This window comes from Dreissena polymorpha, chromosome 7 (assembly GCF_020536995.1).
Source record: "Dreissena polymorpha isolate Duluth1 chromosome 7, UMN_Dpol_1.0, whole genome shotgun sequence".
NCBI lineage: Eukaryota > Metazoa > Mollusca > Bivalvia > Myida > Dreissenidae > Dreissena > Dreissena polymorpha.
Window position 1 is genome coordinate 47,187,918 of NC_068361.1, and position 22,372 is coordinate 47,210,289.

The following is a 22,372-nucleotide window of genomic DNA, read 5'->3' on the forward strand; positions in this document are numbered from 1 at the left end:
ATTATATCGATATTTATAATGTTGTTTTTTTTAATTTGAAAATGTTAAATAGTTGACATATTAGTTGACGTCTAAATCCAAACGTGACACAGATATCTATTTTAAGAAACAAGAAACAGTATATGCTTTCAATATGAATTTTGATATATTGATAAAAAGTCATTATTATTTTTCATATACAATGTAAAGGAATTGCCATTCAATGTTAGCTAATAAACTGATGGTTATACAATTACTAGGTAAAGCATTTAAATGCGCAAAAAAAATGCCGATAAGTCAAAATCAACTTCCATCTCGAATATCGTAGTCGTCTTTACAACTTTTATAATCACTGTTTTAATGACGTTTAGCTATTGACGTCTGTTAAATTGTGAAAGCATTCGAATTATTCATTAGTTAAACGTATATATCTTAAATTTTATTAGCAAATTCATTTATATTTAAATCTTTTAACCGATTAATTTGACTTCTGGTGAACAATGAAAGCTCTTGCTCAGTCATGCGATCGCTTAATATACAAAATATACACTCTTGAATTCCTGCAAAATCATGTATTATTATCTTTCTGTAGTTTTTAACTCTTTAGAAACTGTAAAATACCACATAAATAAAACTTTACATAATCTCTATTTATACCATTGTATTAAAGCAAATTCTAAACATTGTTCAAGAAACATAGGTAAGGGACGAACAATACATGACAAAATGTGAAAGTTTCAAACATATTGGACTTATATAATTTCGTAGTTATTATAATTATATCCACCAAATTGAATTAACACAACAATAGACGTCGTTTAAAATGCGTTTAGTAAAAAGCTATAAAAAAACTTAATTGCAGCTATGCAAAAGCGGATTCTAGTGAACGTTGATAACGCATACACATAGAGAGTTTGGCGTTAAAGTTTTTGGTTTACTTTTCTACAATGTCGTAAGACAAAAGGAATACGTCATTGTGTTACGAATGTCACATTATTGCCTTAGCCTACGTTTTTTTTGTTTTTGATTTCTTGATTTCTCGTCGTTACGTTTTTTTTTCTTTCTTGGGTTTCTCGTCGTTATTTCCGGCGGTATCGGCTGCTCAGTAACTTCAAGCTTCACTTAGTTGACTCCTGCATTATTTCCCACTGGTTCCTCTCCGGCCTCTGCATCGATTGGTGCCACCGTTTCTCCAGGTGCTACTTTCTCTGATGTTGGAAGAATTGTTGTCTGCACATTCTTTCTCTCTTCTTTTTCTTTTGCTTCTTTCTCAGCAGCCAGTCTTGCTAATTCTTTCCTTTCTTTCTCTGCCTCTTTCTCTTCTTCTTCCACAGACTCCAATCTGTTACAACGGCCAAGCACAGTTTCCATCCATCCAGTAATGTCAGGGTGGTGAAGATTCAGGAACACGCTGAAGTGTCGTTCCTTCGAACAATCATATGACCTGAAGCAAAATAAATATACTATTTGATGTTCGCTAGTAGTTAACATTCTCTTCTAATAACCGTTCAGAAATAAACATTGTAAAATGTCAACGGCACCCGGTGGAGAGAAACCTTATTAGAGCACAAGTTCAAATGTACACACAGTGAAACTTCATCTGCATCAGCAATGCAGAAACAGGATTTTTTATGTGTTGTCCTTTGTTTTTTGCAAAGTGCAATAAGCTCAACGTGATCTTTAAGAGACACGAGTTCAGTATTCAGTTACATGTGTAGTTGTTTTGCTAAGAATGGTATTGTTACCTACCTGAGGTTGATACCCAGTGCAGCGTATCGCCACTGGTTTGAAAGTTCAGCCATGTATACTCCACCTACATCCCCTCGGCATTCTGCTCTATAAGCACATTGACATAAAATGTTGTTTTCACTATTACCAAATATTTGATTTTCGAATATGTGTTGTGCACGATTGCTTAGCTTTTATAGGTGTTGCAGTTTGAATCAGTAAGAATTAGCTTTCTGTCCACAGAGTAAGCACGAACAGATAAAAATGCAAATCAACTATAACCACAACGTACGGTTCTGGTTTTATGTTTCCAACGCAGAAGACCCTTTCCGTGTCTAAACCGGGATACATTAATCCGCATACGCGATCTGATTGGATACTGCGTCTGTTTTGATTGAGAGCATTCGATGGTAATTGTCTGTGCTGCTCTGGCATTAGTCCCCATCCGGCTGTGAATCCCTTGGCGTCGTTATGCTCAAGGCCCTTAAGGTCCTTCAGGAGACTGGCGGAGAAGTTGAGCAGCCTACCTGCAATACAGTAAGGAAAAATTAAGAGGGTCTATGGTTGGTAAACGGTTTTCGTCTCAACCCAATATTATCCCTAATAGCGGTTGAGGACATGCTATGGGGATGAAACGGTTTTATACCAAAACTGACGTGAATTTGATTTGTTATTTTTATAAGAATGACGTTATGTATTTTGTTATGAATGGCTTTTATTCAGTTGAACAATGTCAGGAGAGGATTTTAAACTTCTCTAGGAAAATCATGGATCCGTACATTTAAATTCGTGATACCAAAAATTATCACATCTCATATCTTACAACCAAATACTGTCATAAATGAATGTTATTGTTTAATTTTTGCAGAAATATTGGAGTTCTATTGTCTCGCTGATAGACTATATTATGATTATTATAGTTATGATAAACGTAGTTTAATCGCATTTCGTGAACCCGTGGTCTGATTACAAATACAGACTCAATTTTAAAGTGTTTGCAATTTACATATTTTTTATTGCAGTTCTCTCATGAAACATACATTTTGTTGAATGTTCGCACAAATTTAACCATAACATTCATAACAACAGTTTTTTTCTGAAAAAGGTCGAAACACTCATTTTTTGTATTAATAGTATGATTAATGGGCTAGACGAAAGCTAAAACCCAAAGAGTGTTATTATAGTGCCGATAATAATAAAAAAACGTGTATTTACGGTAAGGAAAGCAAATAGGTTTGATAAACGAGTTCAGAGATGGTCTGGTCTTGTTGATTTCACCCAAGTCCAAGATGGCGACGTCGTTGTTTCGGATGCCATACTGGTCCGGAATACCGGTATAGGTCGGGTGTAGAATAACCTTGACAGGATACGTCATTTGCTCTTCGTTGTCTTGGTCAAACAGTTTGATAATTCCGAGACTAACGCTGATCTTTAAAAAGACACTATTAAGCTTTGGAAGGACATAAAATAATCTTTTTGAACGAAATAACAATCAAATATTATTATATAATTATTTTACATGTGTTTGCATGGATAAGGAAATTCAAATTACTCTAACCTTTAAATGCAGTTGTGACCACAAAATAAGCAATACACCAATAAAGGCAACATTGTAATATGTTTGCACAAAACATTGTTTTGAGAAATTAGTTCGTTCAACAACGTTATCATCTTAGTAAACGTTATAGTTTGTTACTACACTTTGTATGCGTCATAAGTTGACAATACCTCATGGCCTGGGTAAGACACCGTCTCATTTGATGTTTTGTTGACCTCTGACACGCATCTGGCCGCAGTAATGAAGAACTGGTCGCATAGCAACGCACCTCCGCACAACTTTCCCCGCGCGCCTATCCAGCCTATCCAAGGCCAAGCTCCCTTCAAAAATGTTTACACATTTTCATTATTTTCAAGTTTATACCAGATCATTTATTCACAAATGACAACACACTAACTGATAAATCAGGCCGATAAAAAGTTGTAAATTACTGTTTAATATGAAACTGCTTTCCATCGAGTAAATATCAAAACATAGAACTTTGGCAGTAACTAAAATGAGCTTTCAAGTTTATAACCAAAAATTGTTTTTACTTACACACATTTATTTATGTCAACAATTGGTATCTTGTACACATTCATATACACACAGCTTAAAATTATAGATTCATGACTGGTTATGCATACAGAACATCAACGCTAGTGAAACTACAAGCACATTATTATTTCACCGATTTCAATTGGGTGTAGTTTCTATAAACTGTAACCTTTTTACAACAAAAGCTTTATGAATTGTTATTAAAAGATTTGTATTCTATTGTTCTTATGCTGTTTACTTTAACGGCTTCTCCAGTATCTTGCTGTACGTTTGCTTTCCCAGGCTTGCCGCACTCTCCGAAATCTGAAGTTCCAAGCGTGTTCACATGATAGACAAACCATATAATGAAACAATTCATTTTTTAATTTTCACAAACATTATGCATGATTTGATAATCCGAACACGTCAACTGTCTTTTTATCACCCGCAGACGTCACTACGTATAAAATGTGTGCGTACAAATTAACTCGTAACTCCTAAATTCGTACCGTTGCAGAGAACCGTCCGTTGTAGTCAGTAGGGTGTTCAAATTACAGCACATATCTTATTTGTCTTGTACCGACAATCTTAAATTTTTCTTAAGGTTTTTAAGTGTCGGTTAAATTACTTGGATGAAGTGCAGTAAATGCTATTCGATTTAAAATAGATAATTAATTGACACTGGCGTTGGTTCGTAATGGGTGTAAAAACCCTTTCTGCAAATATTAACTCTAAATAACCTTAGAGAACACATCATAAGTATTTTTGAGGTTTCATTTTTAGGGCTTTATGGAGATAATTTTCAAGATGATACAATATTTAATAACCCGGGGCTTGTCTGTATTGTTCAACAAGTGCAGTTGGCATAAAACGTATCATATACACCGGCAGTTTAAAAAGTGTTTTCTCCATGTGGCAAACATAGTGATGTATACTCAAAGAAGGTAACCCACCAAGATTTCTCTCAGCGATGGTGTCACCAATCTTCTGCAAGTCTTTGAAGTCGTCGATAAAGAACACGTGCTCATGAGGAGGCTCGCTTGCAATGATGCGCAAGGTCTGGCGGTCGATGTTCCGGCCAACACCAAGAGCAAATATTTCAAATTCCTCTGTAATATAAAAATCACTCCCAAACTAATTTTCGATGTTTCGTTTATCGGTCATTAAACATGTGTTATGCGTGAATAAAACCAGCACGCAACAGAACGAGAAAGTGATGTTTATTGACCGGTAAATATGATTAATGCGGAACTTCAATTCTTTGATTTGATACATAACGGAACTTCAATTATTTTATTTGGTACATATTTGTGGAATTGAATTGAAGACTATAATTCACAAACGTTTTTCAGATTCTTAATGTTTTGCATTATGAGTGAGTAGTTACAACGATAATTGTTTTGTACTGATAGACAATTAGTTGGTGTCTGGTAAGAACAGCGAATGGCCATTATTAACAATGCTACGTTAAAATAGCAAGCAATACAGGAGTCCCATAACGTTGAAACGGTGAATAACCATAATATTGTCCTTAATCTCTTAAAATGTAGAGTTTCATGATCCAAAGCAATTTCCATTTGTTAGAGAAGTATCAATATTTCGTTTAACATCTTCCAGACGTTTTCAATGAAACAAAAAAATCTTTTCAAGTATTAATGCGTTTATGTGTTAACCATCAAGTATGCATTATTATGATGCAGTTTCTAAGTTTGTGCGTTACTTTAATAATAGTAACACCCATTAGACATGATCGTTTTATAGTAATTTATAATCCTTATAATGTTTTTAAAACCATAGTTCGTGATGATATATAATGTACTTTTTAAGTTATTTCATGTTGTTTGTTTTTTGCTGACGAACGGATGAACAGTGGAACGGAATGACAGATGGTACACGTATAGCTCAATATGTATACCTATTAAACTGATCATACCTCATGTATTCTCGGAGTTATTCAACTTGTTAGTTTTGTTAAAATTTAGAAAAAGAGACATGACCGTGCATTTAGAGAATAGTACGTTAGTGGTCTTGAATTTGAATCAGGCATGTTGAAGAAAGGTTTTAAAAAGGCGATGTGCACACATACAAAAGCCTAAAATGTGTGCTGAATCCAGTGGAATACGTATAAAACAACTTCATGTAGGACCGTCCGTTTTGATTACATAAACGTTATATTTTCTAGAAACGGTTTTCCTGATTAATTGGAATATTATTCTGACGTCACATAGGCCCTTATGGTTCGCTTATCAATATTCATAGCTATGAACATGTTCTCACACGCTGTATATTGAAGCGGTCACGGCATATTCACCTTAAGTTTATGTTGTAGTAGTGCCATGCTTATACTAACCTTTTAACCATTTTGTTCTTGTCTGTAACCTTTTTGGATCGTGCTTTACAGTCTCTTCTGCATCGGTCAAAATAAAAACGGCTCGATTTGTGTCCGCACCTCCCCTTTGGACATCTACGAGTAAGTGCAAACAAACCAGAAGGTAATTGTTATAGTCTGACCGTCTTTTTGCCTAACAGTAAGAATCCGGTTTTATCAAATGACTAGTTTCTTGAAAACATTTTCAAATATCAAAGTATTACAAATGTCACTGTTTACTACAATAATTCAGTTACGAGCGTTGAGCTTACAATAAAACTTACTATTTAGTAGTAATGCCATATATACTTTTGAGTACGCCTCGTCTATGGCCAACACAAGATTTGTCCCACCACCCGTATTCTGGAAAACATTTGTTTAGCTGGTGTCCGTATAAGAGTGCATTTTAGTTCATGATTATATAAAGACAGTTTCATATTTGGCAAGTATAATTGCTGACTCGAAACGTTATCGATTAAAACGATAGGAATTGTAAATTTTAAATAAGGATAGGGCGAACTTCATATCGTGAACACATAGTGACATGCATTTTGTGTTTTGTTGTTAGTTTGACACCGATTATACACATTCGAAAGTTGTTAGGTTAATGCCAATGCACAGGCCTTATTGTGCTATAAAGTCTTCTACATATTTGATGTCAAAGTTCCAACTTGTTCTTGAAAGTAGCCACATCACTGTAGCGCTCCACAACGTCTCATGTAGGTTAATAAGCGTGGTATTTTATTTCAAAATCCTTCCATTCATAAGGAAGTTACAGTCCGCACAGTTTCGGAACAGATAGACCGTCACACAACCTTATGTGGGACGGACAGAGAGACACCAATCTAGCCCCTTCCCCCCCCCCCCGTCACCTTCCGGTAGTGAGGTAACAATAAGGTGTCTCTCCTGCTGGTGCAGCTGAACTTATACTATAGTAGCATTTGCATTTGTTGCTGCAATTCGTGTTTAATAACATAATTCTGTTTTAATTATACGATACTACAAAGTTACTGAATATATTATTACATGTATATAAATTTCGTCCGCAAAGTAACACGGACTGATAATGATTATGTTAAGAACATTTATTGATATGAATACTTCTTTGCACTTGATGTTGGCATCAATACCCAATCCGATTTTAAATATATAAAACCTGTCTGCTTTCAAAGTTGCACTTACTTTGACCCTGGGATTGAACACTGACAATACTATTACAATCACTTTGTATGAACCTAAAGCGCATCACACCTTTATTTTGTCTATCGTTTATGACCCCAACGCGCATCATACCTTTATTTCGTCTATCTTTTTTATTACCGCATCAACACTTCTCACAGTTGGATCATTCAAATTGAACACAATGGTAGGCTTTTGATCGAACGTTATGAAGGCAAACCTGGTCCCATTGCCTCCTGTGAAACAACAATAAACACACATGCATATGATAGTGTAAACAATTGTGCGGAACGCGGTTATTATTTTTCCTCACCATTGAGGAAGATAACAATGCAGTTCAAGCAAAGAAAGAAATCTAAGTGCAAACCTGCATTCATTAATTCACGTTTACCGGTACATATTGTAAACAAGTAACGATTGTCTCATAAGTTTAGTTATTTAAATACCAATACTTATTTTAGTTTACGATGTAGGTAGTGTTCTAGCTTTTTAACCAGTTTGGGACATGTTCCATTAACTAGGAAGCATATTGAATTTGTGTATAGATCTACGTTAAAATATCATCAGCAATCGCAACGATATACACTAGAAGTTGCATTTCGGCTATACCAACGTATCCCCGTCGTCAGTGTGAAATGATTTTCTTAATTGCGAATCTTCAAAAACCTAGATTGGTAAATCTCGGAATATTTAGGAATGAATTTGCGGCAAAGAATTTGTTTGCGGTAATAACCACCGGCTTGGCGTACGAGTTAATACACGATGAAGAAAGTCCGATTGCATTTATAACAATCATCGGAACGACTAATCATTGGGTGAATTAACAGTGTGATGATGATGATGATCATCATCATCATCATCATCATCATATTCATATTCATCATGATCATCATATTCATCATCATCGTCAATTCGACACATCGAAAATTTGAACCGCGCGTCAGTCAGTTAACATCTCGAGTTCTGTGGTAATAAATCCTGTTATACTCCTAATTGAGAATCATTCCCCAGTATTAGAAACTCGGTCTATACATCGAGGGAATACCCCCATGCGTCGTTTATCATAATTTATATCACCTCTTCCGATTAACATGTCACCGTCTACGGAGTGCGTGCGCACAAACTGGGCAATTTGCAGCACATGCATATGCGTTTATATCAGTACCTTGGAATTATGGATCGTAATAAAAAATAAAATAGAAACTGCGAAAACACATATGATTAATTGCTTTGTAAACACAACAAACTCATTGATATAAACACGACTGTTTCTTTTCGACTGTATTATCAATCGTCAACGCTTTAATCCAAACTGCGAGAACACCACTTTTTTTATCAGAAAGAGTCCAGGGGTCCTTGACTCCTGGTTTTTAAAATCTATTGAAATTATTTTTATTGTTATCGTTTCCTTTACCGGTCTCGACGTTGGGGGCAATGAGGGACGACGATACAGAAATTCTCCGCCAGTTAGGTCTGTTGTGGTCTGCTGAGAAGAATTCATCCAAAGGTAGTGATGTACACTCTTTCACATTGTCTGACGGCCTCGACAGCGACCTCTATCTAGCGTGGGCTGAAGCACAGTCCTGCACAATAGATCGTGCCTGGTGACGTGTCTAAACCAAATCAGCTTCCATCGTTTGATGGTCGCCAGTAGGGGCTCTTGTGGGCCAACAGGTGTTGCAGTCGTGTTCCGAAAGTAATCGCTGGTATTGTGCTCCATGTAGGAGATGCGGAGCAGTCTTCGGAGATACTTGTCATCAAAGTCCTTATCTTGCGTTGTGTGTCAGCGTGAAGCATCCATGTCTCGCAGACGTAGACTAGGTTTGATACTACGAGGGACTTATAGAACCTGTAATTGGTGGGAAAGCTGATGGAGCTGCTTGACCACAGCATGCTTAATCTGGCGATCGCTGTGGTCGCAATGGCAATGCTTATACGGACCTCAGCGGTACTGGTACCATCCTTGGACAGGGTTGCTCTCAAGTACTTTACGCAGGTCACTTCTTTCCGCTTCTCGCAGTTCATGGTGATGTCTACACTGCTGTTGGCCGTGCTGTTTACCATGGTCTTTAACTTCTCCGTGCTACCCTCCATCACGTATACTCCTGCTCTTCCATAAAGTCTGTTGGTGAGATCTTAAAGTTCACTGCTGGTGCAAATCATAATGTCATTAGCGAATGTCAAGTTGAAGATGGGTCTTCCACCGATGGAGATTGAGGTGTGGTTGAGTTTCATGCATTATCTGTTCACGTAAAGGGTTAAAGAGGACGGATGGGGCAGACATCTCCGATCGACGCCCAATAATGTCCTGCGTAAGTTCCCCTTCTGTTAATTGAGCAGTGCTGGCGTTTTTGTAGAGTTCGTGGATGACTTGCAAAAGCCCGTGTTCAATGTTGAATAATCTAATAACATGCCACTGGCCAAAATGCCACACAAAGTCGAAAACTTTTTTTTTAAGTCGATGAAGTTGCGGAAGAGGTCACGTTGATGTTGTAGGTGGTTCTCAGTGATGACTCTGCAGTTGAAGATCTGTTTAACAGTGCTCCGGCCAGCTCTAAATTCGACCTGCTCTTCTGTTAGCTGTTCATCGACCTATCTTTTTCAATCGATTAAGGAAGATGCGTATAACTTTGCTGTGACGATTGACGAGGCTGGTGGTGTGTTAATTCTCGCACAGCTTGAGGTTGCCTTTATTATGTACAGGATGACCAGAAACTAGGTCAAATCTTTTTACTACGTCTTCTCCTCCCTGACCTTTATTTATGTTGCCGTTATGGCTATGCCTTAAGTATGGATGGACTTTCGTCGTCCTCTTCTGGTCTGGGATCGTTCTGCAGGAGACTGGAGTTTGGTTGAAGCGGATAGTTATAGAGGTCGCTGAAGTAATCAGTGCACCTATTTAGGACTACGGCACTCATGAGAATCCTGTCAGCGTCTGCTATAACACTGGCCTTGGGCTTACTGGTCTTTGTGCGGGTCATGGTGTACTGTCGGCCTTCTAAATTTATATATAGGGCAATATATACTTATCAAGTTCTGTTCACACATTCTGTAAACTTATATTTAAAGATCGTGGTAATGATTTGATTGATAGTGCTGCACAGTCCAATAACATTCGAACTACACTGATCACTTCATTCGACTTCCAGATCTACATGTATGTGTACAACACTAGGTTCCACCCATGGTTTGTTGAGGAAAAACCCACACTTGATGTCTTTCTTTGTCTATATACATAAGTCTCATAGATTGGAAGTATTCAGAATAAATAAAAAATGTTTTCGTTTTCGTCGGTATTCTCCAATGTACACCAATTTCATGTTCTTGGATTATGAACTTTGTCCCGCACCGAACTAAGATTTGGTCATTTTCATATAAAAAAGTAATGGATTTTGTTTAATTATCTAGCATGTTCTGACAAATATTATAAGAACTACATTCAAATATGCTATACAGTATTCCAAATCGAACTACTTTTTGGGGTGTTGTATGGGATATTTCTTCGACAGCATTTTGTTCTTCATCTTTTGCAAATCACAGAGTGTCATGTAAAATGTGTTGTTTTATCAATGCATGTCTACGACCTGACACCACACTTTATGTTGTTGCGGATTCAGTTGTCTTTTTAAATGAAATGATAAGGTAAACATTGTATCAACAAAGAATGCGGAATCAATGTGTACACTACATTTGTGTATTTGTACTTGTGTTGGGGTCCGAATTTGAACGGAAAAATACAATAAATTCCTACCTCCGTCAGCACTAGCTGAAACTCCAAAGATCTTGACAATTACTTTCGTGAAGTTTTTGGCCAGTTCCAGAGACACAGGACCAATGCTCGCTGACGTGTCCATGAGTATTACGACGTCAAGTCCTCTCTTGCCCACACTTAATCGCGCTGCAACGAGTAATCCTAGATATCTATCCGGTAGTCTTATTTGTTAGTAAAATAGTTTTTAAGAACACCTTTAGGTATTTAAAAGGTCCTTTTCACGTTTTGGTAAATTGACCAAATTAAAAAATCGGTTTCAGATTCACCAATTTTCGTTGCAGTTAACATTTCTGAGGAAACAGTAATACTGAACATTTTCCATGCTCTAAAATATCCATTATATGCATCTTGTGACGATTTAAAAACCTGAAAATTATAAAGCATTGCAACGCGAAACGATTGAATAGTTTGGAGAGTTATGTTGTCGTCGTTATATTTTGGGATACGATGATTTCACATATAAAGTATAAATATATATATCACTCATTGCATGAGCACGGATGGCCGAGTGCATTAGACTTTTACTCCAGGGGTCAGTGGTTCGAGCTCAGACGACGGTTACTTTTTTTCTTTGTAATTTTATTCTTGTTTTTTTTTACTGGAGGTTTTTAGATCTTATGTTTACATTTATCAATATAAAGCATTAAATGACAAACTTCAATCCATGCCAAAATCTGGGAAAAGGTCCCTTTTAATAGCATATGGTTTTAAATGGAAACTCATGCCAGATTCTTAAGACATGTAATTAACGTAGAATACTGACTGACCTTGGGCGCCCGAGTCTGACGTAGCAGACATCCCGGCAAAGCGGTCGATAAACTTCTCCTTCATTGAAATCGCAATATCAGCTGCGTTTCTGTAACCTTAAAAAAAACAACAAACTAAAGATAAAAAGGGAGACCAACATGCGTGGACAGTGCAATGGACACTATATTTATGAAAACCTGCGTATAGTATCTTAAAAAAACGTTCCGGTCCTTTTCAACATTGATTTCATTAAATTTAAGACTTAAACATAAGACACGACAGAGTTAAGCCGGATGTCTATAATCGGCCTGCTGCCGACATAACGGTCCGAGGGCTTTTGGCCCAAGGGTCATGATGCGGTTAGGGATGATTACAGACGTCCGGCCAAGCTCTGTCATGTGTTATCATTTATATTACATATCATCTTATTTAGTTCCTTCGCTTAATTTCATTACCGCGCCAGTTCTCCGTACTTTTATTTTCACTCTATTTATTATACAAATTATGTCGTATCTCGTGTGACGAAACAAACCAGTTTAACCCATTTATGCCTAGTGGACTCTCCCATCCTTTTAAATTGGATCAATTTATTTCCAAAATTAGGGGTGTCTATATTTTATTTATTTCTATATTTAGAATATTTCTTATAGAAATTCCTTTAAGCAAACAGCGCAGACCCTGATGAGACGCCGCATCATGCGGCGTCTCATCAGGGTCTACGCTGTTTGCCAAGGCCTTTTTTCTAGACGCTAGGCATAAATGGGTTAATAAATTCTCTCTTGATTTGAGACAACAATGCGGACGTTGTGGTTTAAACACCACATCCGAACTGTTGGCTTACATTTTAGACAGTCTAGCTTAAACATTTTTTTTTTATAAATTGATGTGTGGCTTAATTTCATGTATCACCGTTGGCTTAGACTTAATGTGAACGCCATTTACTCACTTCAAGCAATGTGATGCGATTGTTTCCAGGTAAGAATAAATATGCCGATATGATCATATTTTCCCGCCATATACGAATAACGACCGTAAATTTGTTACTATTTATAGAAACGATTTGTACTAAATAAAGCTATTTACTAAGATTTCGTTCCGATTATAGATATACATTGTATTAAACGGACCAGAAATGCAAAACAAAATATTCAGTCTGACGTACATATCTTGATTTTCGTTTTCCCATATACGAGCACATTTTACTATTTAGTAAATAACCGTACTTTCATAATTTCTAATTGCACGGATATCTCCACTCTTACTTCTGCAAATGGGCGCCAATCCACTCCACGCCTGGTATTCGAGGCATACTATCTCCTCTTGACCCTCAAGTGCGTAGCCAATATCACACGAGTACCTGCAATTATACAACAAAAGGTCCGACATCTTCATAAAAGCTTATCTTTCAAACTGTATGTTTTCATTTTTTTACTAAAATACGCTTTATCTCTGTGGCTTCCGGAGGGATTAACGAAATATCCGCATGACATTCCACCTCATCAACAGTAGCGGGAGTATCAAGCAAAGTAACAAGTGCCTAGCTCAATAGTTAAACCGCAAACTCATTGCGATAAGCTAAAACGCCAGCCACAGTTCCTCTTTTGGCTAGGCGATTTCGAAACCCAGCCTCTGATGCGATTGTCCAACAAACGCATTTGACATCTTTGTATGCGTCCATTCAAAATACTTTTTCAAGAATTCTCCGTAAAACAATTATGTACTAGTGTTGTCCGAAAATCTTGTCGTGTAGAATTATTTTTATTGTGATTTTCCATTCAGAAAGCAATCGTTAAAAGAGGAAATTTATAATACTTTATATAAATATGTGGTTTTAAGTCTATTTCATAACATACTAACTAAATACCGTTTTAGAAACTGAATAACGAGAAGAAAATTACACTGCACTGTCTTCTTCGATGATACTAAATAACTTGTTTTCTTAAACCTCTGAATTAATATGTGCATATAATAATGTAAAATGTTATTAATAATTTAATTGGTAGGCATCCAATCGCCTTACATTTAACAGCAAAAAGTACAGGCGTGCTGCAGTAAATGTAACACTTCAACATATTTTTCCGATTAAAACAGGAAACAACTTTTAAGAGCAAGTATTTTTATACCGTAAGCTCTACAACCTCGTTAGAGGAGCCTTGAAGTGGACTCAACAAGCACACTTATTAAATGGTACAAAAACATCAGAGTCAACAAGCTATTCATTTCAGCTCTATAAAGAATGTCAACCTGATCTGCTTCGCTGACTGATATATGAAATATGATTGAAGACCACCGCTACCCGCAATATATACATGTGCATAGATTTCTCGTTATGCACTCAAAGAAATTGTTTACAGGTACCAGTTTAGCAATCATCCCTAAAATAATATTTTAATTTTAGAATGCTTAAAAAGTACCAATAATATCACATGAATTGTCTTTTTCTTTTGCTCATGTTCGGTGCATGGCATTGTGTTTACAGACACGGTAACTTGATAGATTAAACTACAACTTATTGCGCAATTCATTTCATTTTATCATTCACCTCGCCTTGTCGCCCTTCTGGTATCCGGAGACATACACGCTCCCATTGGTGGGAGGATACAATCTTGGACACTGACGTTGGACTGAAATCGAATAAAGCATGTGATTATGAAGCCACTGATTAATCATATGGAAAGCAATGGGTTCAGTTATATACACACACATTTTATTTGGATTCAGATGAACATGATTGTGGGCAAAAATGTTTCATTTGAATATTTTCTTTACGTATACCTTAACACTATTATGATTAGTCAAACATTAGGGGAACTCAGATTACTTGTACATGTTCTGATAGTTTAGCAACAGTACTTTTCTTGTTTTAGGTTTCAGACGCTTATAGCACAAACTTATGTTGATTGATAAATGTATTTTGACTGATGTGTTGCTACCATTTTCCATGAACTCCTACACAAATTCGCTTTGTTACATTTTTAATGAACTCCGACAAACGTTCATTTTTTCATACAAGTATTCCTTAACTTCTTCAAGAGGAGTATCGTTTATTGATACCATAATCCAATAATTCATACAATAATTCATTTGTTGATACCATAATTCATTCACGATTCATGCTCTACCACAAAAGTTGATCGGATGCTGCCGCAAGTATTTGACTGTTACACAACTCATTGGTTTGATTTGCTGCAACAATAATACATACTTTCTTACATCACGACCAGTGAAATTAATTTAATACTTTCAAAACTAGCCTACTAGTAAATATGGATGCAACGAATTACCTCTGTAATCCAGGACACAATCGTGATCTTTCCCCGTCCATTTCTTGTCATCGCCGCATTGCCGACCAGTATCCCATCGGCTAACTGGGGGCATCAGTGTGAAGTCTTGGTCGCAAACGTATTCCAGGGTCTTTCGGCGGTCATTGAACTTGAATGCCCCAAACATCGGCTGTTTGGGAAGGGGGCAGCCGTATTTGGCTGATAAAAAAGAAGCACGAATACACCGATTGCTGATTATCGTGAACAAAGCAGCATTAGATTCATTCAACTCAATAAATATTTTTTTTATATTAATAAAAAGTTACCCCCCGGGTAAGAGTAAGGACACAGTTAAAGAAGTAGTTTATTCGTTTGTAAATGAAATGTACATTAATTACTGCTATACGCATGCGCACTTTCGAACACGGGATAGCATAGTAAAATTCTCATAGAAACATGAAAGTTGTGAATGCATGCGTTGGAATTCCCAAATAGGCATGAATAAATAAATTGAACTTGTGTACATTTTTCCTTGACCATTGTATCAATATAAAACTGTTTCTATATACATGTATACAAGATTTTTTTTTATTCCTTTGATCAATATCTATATTTAAGGAGAATTATGTCGACATGCGCTTTTAACGTTTCAGAATATGATTAGATGTTTTCCCTATCAAATGGTTTACCTTGTTTGCAATGTAATAAACTACTACGAAAATTCTTTCGTCATATCCGACCTTTATACAACAGCATTGCATGCATGTGCGCCACTATTTGTTGTCTTTTACCTTTGAAAAATTAAATAGCCCAAAAATTGTGCAAAAGGTAACATAAACTAAGTTTGTTTTTGCTATAGACGGGTGTGGTTAATATAGATTGTTACAATAATTGTAATTACATCGACTTCTTAAAATAGTTTATTACACTCGTCCAGGATGTTTGTAATTTGCTTGATAAAATGTTGTATAAAATGTTATATACATTGTAGATTATATATTTATGTTAACCGCTCATGTTTAAATCATGTTTATGTGACGTCGAAAATTGCAAATTAACTTACATTCTCCTGAACAGTAGCAAATCCATCCCAAAACAAGACAAACAACGAAAACATGGCAATTCATGTTTTCTCTCTTGCTCGTCTAACTGCCTAATGATTTCAGCGGACGTCGCAGCAAAGCATTTTAAGACGAAATTTCCTGTCGCAAATAAGTTGTTGATATTTTCGCCACTGACGGAATTCTTGGTACTTCTTGAGGTCCTTAAAACTTTAACAAGAAAAAACTTAGTGTTTCGCAATATATATATATATATCCCATCGCATGAAAGCGAGAGTGCACTATCATCTCATAGGCACAGAAACCGGATAGCTCTTTCTGGCCTTCAGAGAAGATCTATTCTTTAATTCCCGTTCTGCATTTAAGTGGTCTTGACTTTGTCCTTTTTTGCCAATTGGTTAGACACTTAAAGTGCGTTTTTCCGAAAGCGTGTTCCAATAACTCGTTCGCTAAGTTCGTGTTTGGATTGTTGACAATTAGGACTTAAAAAGGCGCAGGACCTCTTCATGGTCGGAAACCCATCTCCGCTCAAATACAATGTTTTCTTATCGACTGTGGGAGATATAAGTTGGCAGAATTTAACTTCGTTCTAATTATTTGTAACATATCATTTGTTGCATGCCAATGTTCATTGTTTATCATAATTACCGTCATCATGTGAACAGATAATTTGTTTTCAATATTCCGATCTTTGGGTATTTAAAGATGCTTATATTGTTAACTTATGCCTTTATATCTGGGCCAAACTAATAAGAAGCTATATACAAATATTGTATTGATTGAACAAAATACGAAATTCTACAAAGGTTTATACCACTTAATGTTAAGTATTATGCCGAAACTATATTAATTTTGAACATTTCGTTTTCATATATAATAAGTCCATAAACAGAGGCGTATCCAGAAAATTCTAAGAGGGGGGGCTCAACAGGGGTGGGTGCGGGAGGGGTGTCCCCTTCCGTCGTAGAATTTTTTTTTAAATGGCACCTTGAAATGATGCGATTTTCTGCTATCTAATCAGCATTTTCATGATAAAAGTGCATGTAAAACAAATAAGAACTTGAGTTCACACATCAAGTGTGACAGACACACGGACAGACAGACACACAGGGGTAAATCAAATGTCTCTCAAACCACTAAAGTGGTGGGAGACATGATCTTTATCCATAACTTTTTTAACAGAGTTAGATGGGTGGACCTCTTATTTAACCTTGTTGGATATCCTACTAGGTCAACTTAGGTACAACATTAAAATGTTTATGTCCATGTCCCTATGAATGGAAAGCAGGCACACAGCGGACAACCTGTCCTGACCCATTGATGATCTTAGTTTTGTCTTAACAAGTCCTTGGGCACTGATACTCCTTTCACACTCGCATGATGTGACAAGGAACACACATGATATGGACAAAACAGTGTAAATGATGAGGTACAGCTGGGAATCACAATGTGCAACAGAGCCCTGAAGGGTAGTAGGTGGGTTGGGTACACCTTTCCACCTAGCCTGCCATATAAAGTGCAACTCATGGAGGGACTGAGGGGAAGGGAGATCATCATTGAACCATTCAAGGTCACTAGCACTGATAGGAGAGGAGCACATTTGTTCAGTTATAAACTTCAATCCCATGGCTGCCTTAGTCTGCAAATCACTGAATTTGGTGTCCATTTCGTTTACAAAAGTGTCAACAAAGGGAGTCGCTAGGTTTCTCGTGTAGTTTAATTCGGGTGTTGCTGCCTCGATGTTGTCACGATTTAAGAAAATGATTTAGTTTCATAAAGCAAAGTAATTCTTCATTTTTGAGTCTTTTTTAATTTTAAAAACTATGGATGAACATCAAAGCAGTTAGCCTGATTTGTAAAAAAAAACAAAAAATAAATAAATAAGAAATAATTGCCATTCATTAAGTGTGCACTTGAATTTCACTGGCAATAACTTGTTACTCAAAAGGTTTATCACTCTAAAGAGCTAATACCAATTAAATTCATCAAAGAAGTTACCGAAAAAATAATTATGAATGTCCATTGCGTTCGTCTAAACTCTTTAATTGCTACAAATTGAAATATTGTTTTTCACAAGTCTCATGCGGCAGCCATTTGTAAACATTTATCTATAGCTAAATGTATGGATGAATTTCATTAGTTGAATGTATCTTCTTCAGCCAATCAAATAGCGCAGTTTATTACTTACAGTCAATGAAGCGTGCACTTTAGCTGACGAAGGTTAGATCGTCTGTACACATGCCTGGGGGCTAATCACACAAATCGACAGCTGTTTATGGCTTAATTAGGGACATATGACAGGAAATACACAAGTGGATTGAAACTGTAAGGGGCTCGTTTTTATTAAAAATCGTGTCTAGCCAGCCAGCTGGGGGGGGGGGCTTTAGCCCCCTAGCCCCCCACCTAAATACGCCTCTGATAAATATATGTTAATGATGACTGATAACGTTTAGTAAAATAAGGAATGTAACTCAGTCAAAGTATGCCGCAAATTGTATATTTTAAATGTAGATTCGCACATAACACGTGACATAATTTAAACCTTGTACATTCACATTAATACAACACGTGTCCACTTTAACTTCTAGCTTGTGCAGCAATTGTATGTTTGTTCATTTCTCAAAAAGACTAATGTGCTGTTCATCTTGTTAAACAAGGGAGAGCAGAAATACAGTAATTTGCAATATAATACATATGAATAGTATGATCTTCGTCAGAAAATGATGACGGTAAAATATATGATACACGCGATTTACTTACAGTTGCTAGAGCAATGCCAAAATGTAAATGTATACGGAAAAAGACAATTTTTTTAATTATAATCGGAAAACGCACGATAAAGAATTAAGTTAAACAACGTTTATATTCTTTCCATTTACAACCTTGGACCAATATTTGAATATAGACTTATGGAAATGAGCTTGGTGCAGATTTTCGTGAGTTTGTAATTTTCTTCCGAAAAGAGATACGAATATTCTTCAGATTTCGTTGTGTTTTCGTACCCAATTACTTCGATGAAATATGTTAAAAAATTTTTAAAGTGTACTGCCGAATAAGAATGATTGCAGGTCTAGAGGAATGTCTATGTTGTTTTTTCGTTTGTATAGTAATCGTAAGGCTTTATTGGCTTGTTCTTCAATAACTGATCTCGCTTTAAAGAAGCTTCGATTGTCACTAATGTACGTTCCGAGATATTTGTAGCATGCCGCTAGTTCTATCGATATATCATTTAACTTGAAAATGTATTTTTACCAAGTACTTCATTTGTTCCAATTATTATGTTAATTGTTTCTACGTTTAATTTCATTTTAGCAAAACGTTTCGAAATAATTTTTGCAAATGCGGTTGGGAATCGGCTAAATGAATGGTAACATCTACATAAAAAGGGGCGATTAACACTAATTTGATTATGTTACCGATATTATTGAAGCACCAACCCAAATCGATGATAAAACAGTTTTAATAAGATTGGATAAAGAAAGAAAAGAGAAAACACAACGGCCCGCATATCACAAAAATATTTTATTTGTATGCAATGTATGCAGGTAAACAAGATCGTTATTACTTTCAAAATAACATATGTAAAATAATTATTCCTATCAGAGGGAAAAGTAGCTCACTCCATATAGACCGTCGCACGTCGATGCTAAATAAGCATTACAAACAAGAAATATCTTTTTTTTTAAGATATTCGACTAATATCCTGAGTTTAAAATAAAGGTAGAAAATCTACGTTTCTATGTAATGACATTAAAAACAAATCTTTAAAGTATTGTTTTGTTCATTTTTACTTATAAGTCGCATATCCACCACATGAAATGTTTGTTATGAAGTGAACGTATATTAAACCACATAATAGTGTTCGTAGATACAAATGTTACTACGTGAGATCACATCATGTGTCCTTACATGGCTGATTATGAATTTATTTCTTCGTCATTGACACATAGTGTATGATGATATTTGATTTAGACGCAGTTTTCTCTCCAGACATTCAAATAACACTGTTACATCCGCGTCATGTGAATATTTGTCTTATGACATAAGGCCAGCTCAGCTCAAGCCCAGTCTGTGCACTTGCGCAGTCTGGTCAGAGGCTACGCTTTCCGCTATAAAAAGCACACAATGTTTCGTGGTATCTCCTTAAAATCCTCCTCAGTATGCATATCCTGTAAAGACGGCGCAGATGCTCAGACTGGGTTGGAGCTACAGTGGTAACATATTGCATACGACCCATTTTTGCAATACGCGGTCTCATAAAAATCTCATTGCGTCTTGTAAATGAAACATCAAACCACGATACTTTCCGATAGAAAATTGGAGTCACACTGTATTATTTATAGCAAACTGGAAAATGTCGTTAGACTATTATGACTAGCAGGAAAGATTTTCAGACTGACTGACTTAGTACGTCACAAATGTGTGGCAAGATAATTAAACGATTTACCGTAAGGTTTTCATTCATTTTTGTTTGCATAAAATTCGTGTTATGTGATATCTTGAAAGCAATAGTGTGCTATAAACATATGGCGTTTATTGCTAGTACTTTCCGTCTTCCCCTGACGATTTATTGACCCTGCACTTACCCAGCAAGTCTTGGAGATGGAATCTATCGTTAATGCGTGATTGCAACTGGGCAAAAAAGGTGTTTATGTTTCGTTTGAACATGCAGAGAGTAGTCCGCATTTCCCTACACAGTGCAGTGTTAAAGCCCATACTACAAAGAGACGTTGATGTTCCGGGGGATTATGCTTATCATCCAATGAAATATTCGAATGTATTCATTCGGGTGTGTTGGTGTGATGTGCAGGTCATTGATGGAGAAAAGCTGGGTTAAACAGCGACGCCGAAACAATGATCGTCGGATGGATTATAAAGTGTGGCTGGGTTGTACCGTAACGAATATGAACCGTTGATAAGCATCGGTGATGCATACAGGAAATGTCTTTTATTAAGTGTGTTTATCAAATATTATCGAATCAATTTGTTGAAACGTTTTCCGTTTTAATTAAGGCGTGTAACACGTATTGCTTGCAAGCGTGTGTTTGTTAATTCTCAGATGTGATTGATTTAATTACAATGCTTGGTTTATATATTAATTGAATTCTTTCGATGCATTGATCAGTCTATTTCGAATGACTCGAATTGATCGTCGACACTAATCTAGCAACATTTCCTATAATTTTCTTTATTATATTTAAAGATGAGATTTATTAATCTGTTTATAACCGAAAGGTTGTTGGTTGTAGAATAGGTATGAATATATTTAGTATGCAATAATTGTTGTTGTTATACTTCGCTAGTTTGCATTTCCAATATTCAGTTTGCATGATTTAAATTTTATACCCATGCTCCCCTATGCACCACACAACTACATCAATAATAAAATTCATAATGATTGCAAATATTTTAATTCAAACCAATGAACGCCTGAATACAAGCTTGAAAGATATGAGACAATGATCTTATCAAAACATTCAATTAAATGAATGAACTAAATGTTGAAAATCAAAACCGGATAGAGATATTTATGAATAAATGCTGTTGCTGTGTTTAGCTATTTAGGTATAGGAGGTTTTGGCATGACGTCATAAGAGGGGTTTTCCGTTACTAAAAATAGATTGGCCGTCACACCTCTCGATCGAGGATTTCGCTTTAAGGTAGAGTTATGTTTATGATTATTTCTACGACTGTAAGTGGACATTTTTATTTGATAATTTTTCAGTCATGTATGTATTACATGTATTAATAAAGTCCATAATTTTTCACTTAAATATTGGAAATTACCTTTTTTTTTGCTAAAACATAAATTAAACAAACACGAAATTCGCAATATGACGCGACATTTTTTTTACATTGATGTTTATTACATGCAAGTGGCGTTGGTAAAATATCGTGTGCTTGTTCTACAATAAAACCGTTATATTATTTGTGAATCACGGTATTTATGGGCCACTTGTATTGCTTTAAGTTTCATCTATGTATTGAAATCTATGGATAGAAATACACATGTTATAACTACTGAACGAGCAAAACGCATGAGTTCATATACATACAGTGTATTTTCGGACTCTTAGCCTGCAGAATTTAAGAAGTAGGTCAAACTAGACTTATAAATGCCACTTTTGAACAGTATTGACTTGTGCAAATATTTTTTAAACTGCACATATGATTGTAATAAAACACAATTCAACTTCTGAG

At 36.1% G+C, this 22,372-nt stretch overlaps 2 protein-coding genes across 2 annotated transcripts in view; one reads left to right on the forward strand and one right to left on the reverse strand.

The window, feature by feature from the left end:
- LOC127838009 (ribonuclease 3-like) overlaps positions 1 to 22,372 on the forward strand; it is a 521,860-nt gene that overhangs the window by 107,251 nt on the left and 392,237 nt on the right. The gene's annotated exons all lie outside the window — the stretch shown is intronic.
- Positions 626 to 16,339, reverse strand: LOC127839688 (complement C2-like). Its single transcript, XM_052368072.1, has 16 exons — positions 16,174 to 16,339; positions 15,132 to 15,329; positions 14,390 to 14,471; positions 13,110 to 13,204; positions 11,868 to 11,963; positions 11,080 to 11,226; positions 7,443 to 7,564; positions 6,434 to 6,512; positions 6,132 to 6,245; positions 4,735 to 4,890; positions 4,041 to 4,105; positions 3,436 to 3,585; positions 2,923 to 3,136; positions 2,000 to 2,234; positions 1,729 to 1,815; positions 626 to 1,423 (listed from the first exon to the last, which is right to left on the reverse strand). Exons 1-16 carry the CDS (start codon positions 16,235 to 16,237, stop codon positions 1,102 to 1,104), a joined length of 2,226 nt encoding a protein of 741 aa, XP_052224032.1. The 5' UTR covers positions 16,238 to 16,339; the 3' UTR covers positions 626 to 1,101.

Coding starts and splice junctions, on each gene's coding strand:
- LOC127839688 (XM_052368072.1), bottom strand. CDS start 16,237: ATGAATTGCCATGTTTTCGTTGTTTGTCTTGTTTTGGGATGGATTTGC. Junction 14,472..15,131: donor TTGTGTCCTGGATTACAGAG/GTAATTCGTTGC, acceptor ATTCGATTTCAG/TCCAACGTCAGTGTCCAAGA. Junction 7,565..11,079: donor TTCAGCTAGTGCTGACGGAG/GTAGGAATTTAT, acceptor GTTGTTTCACAG/GAGGCAATGGGACCAGGTTT.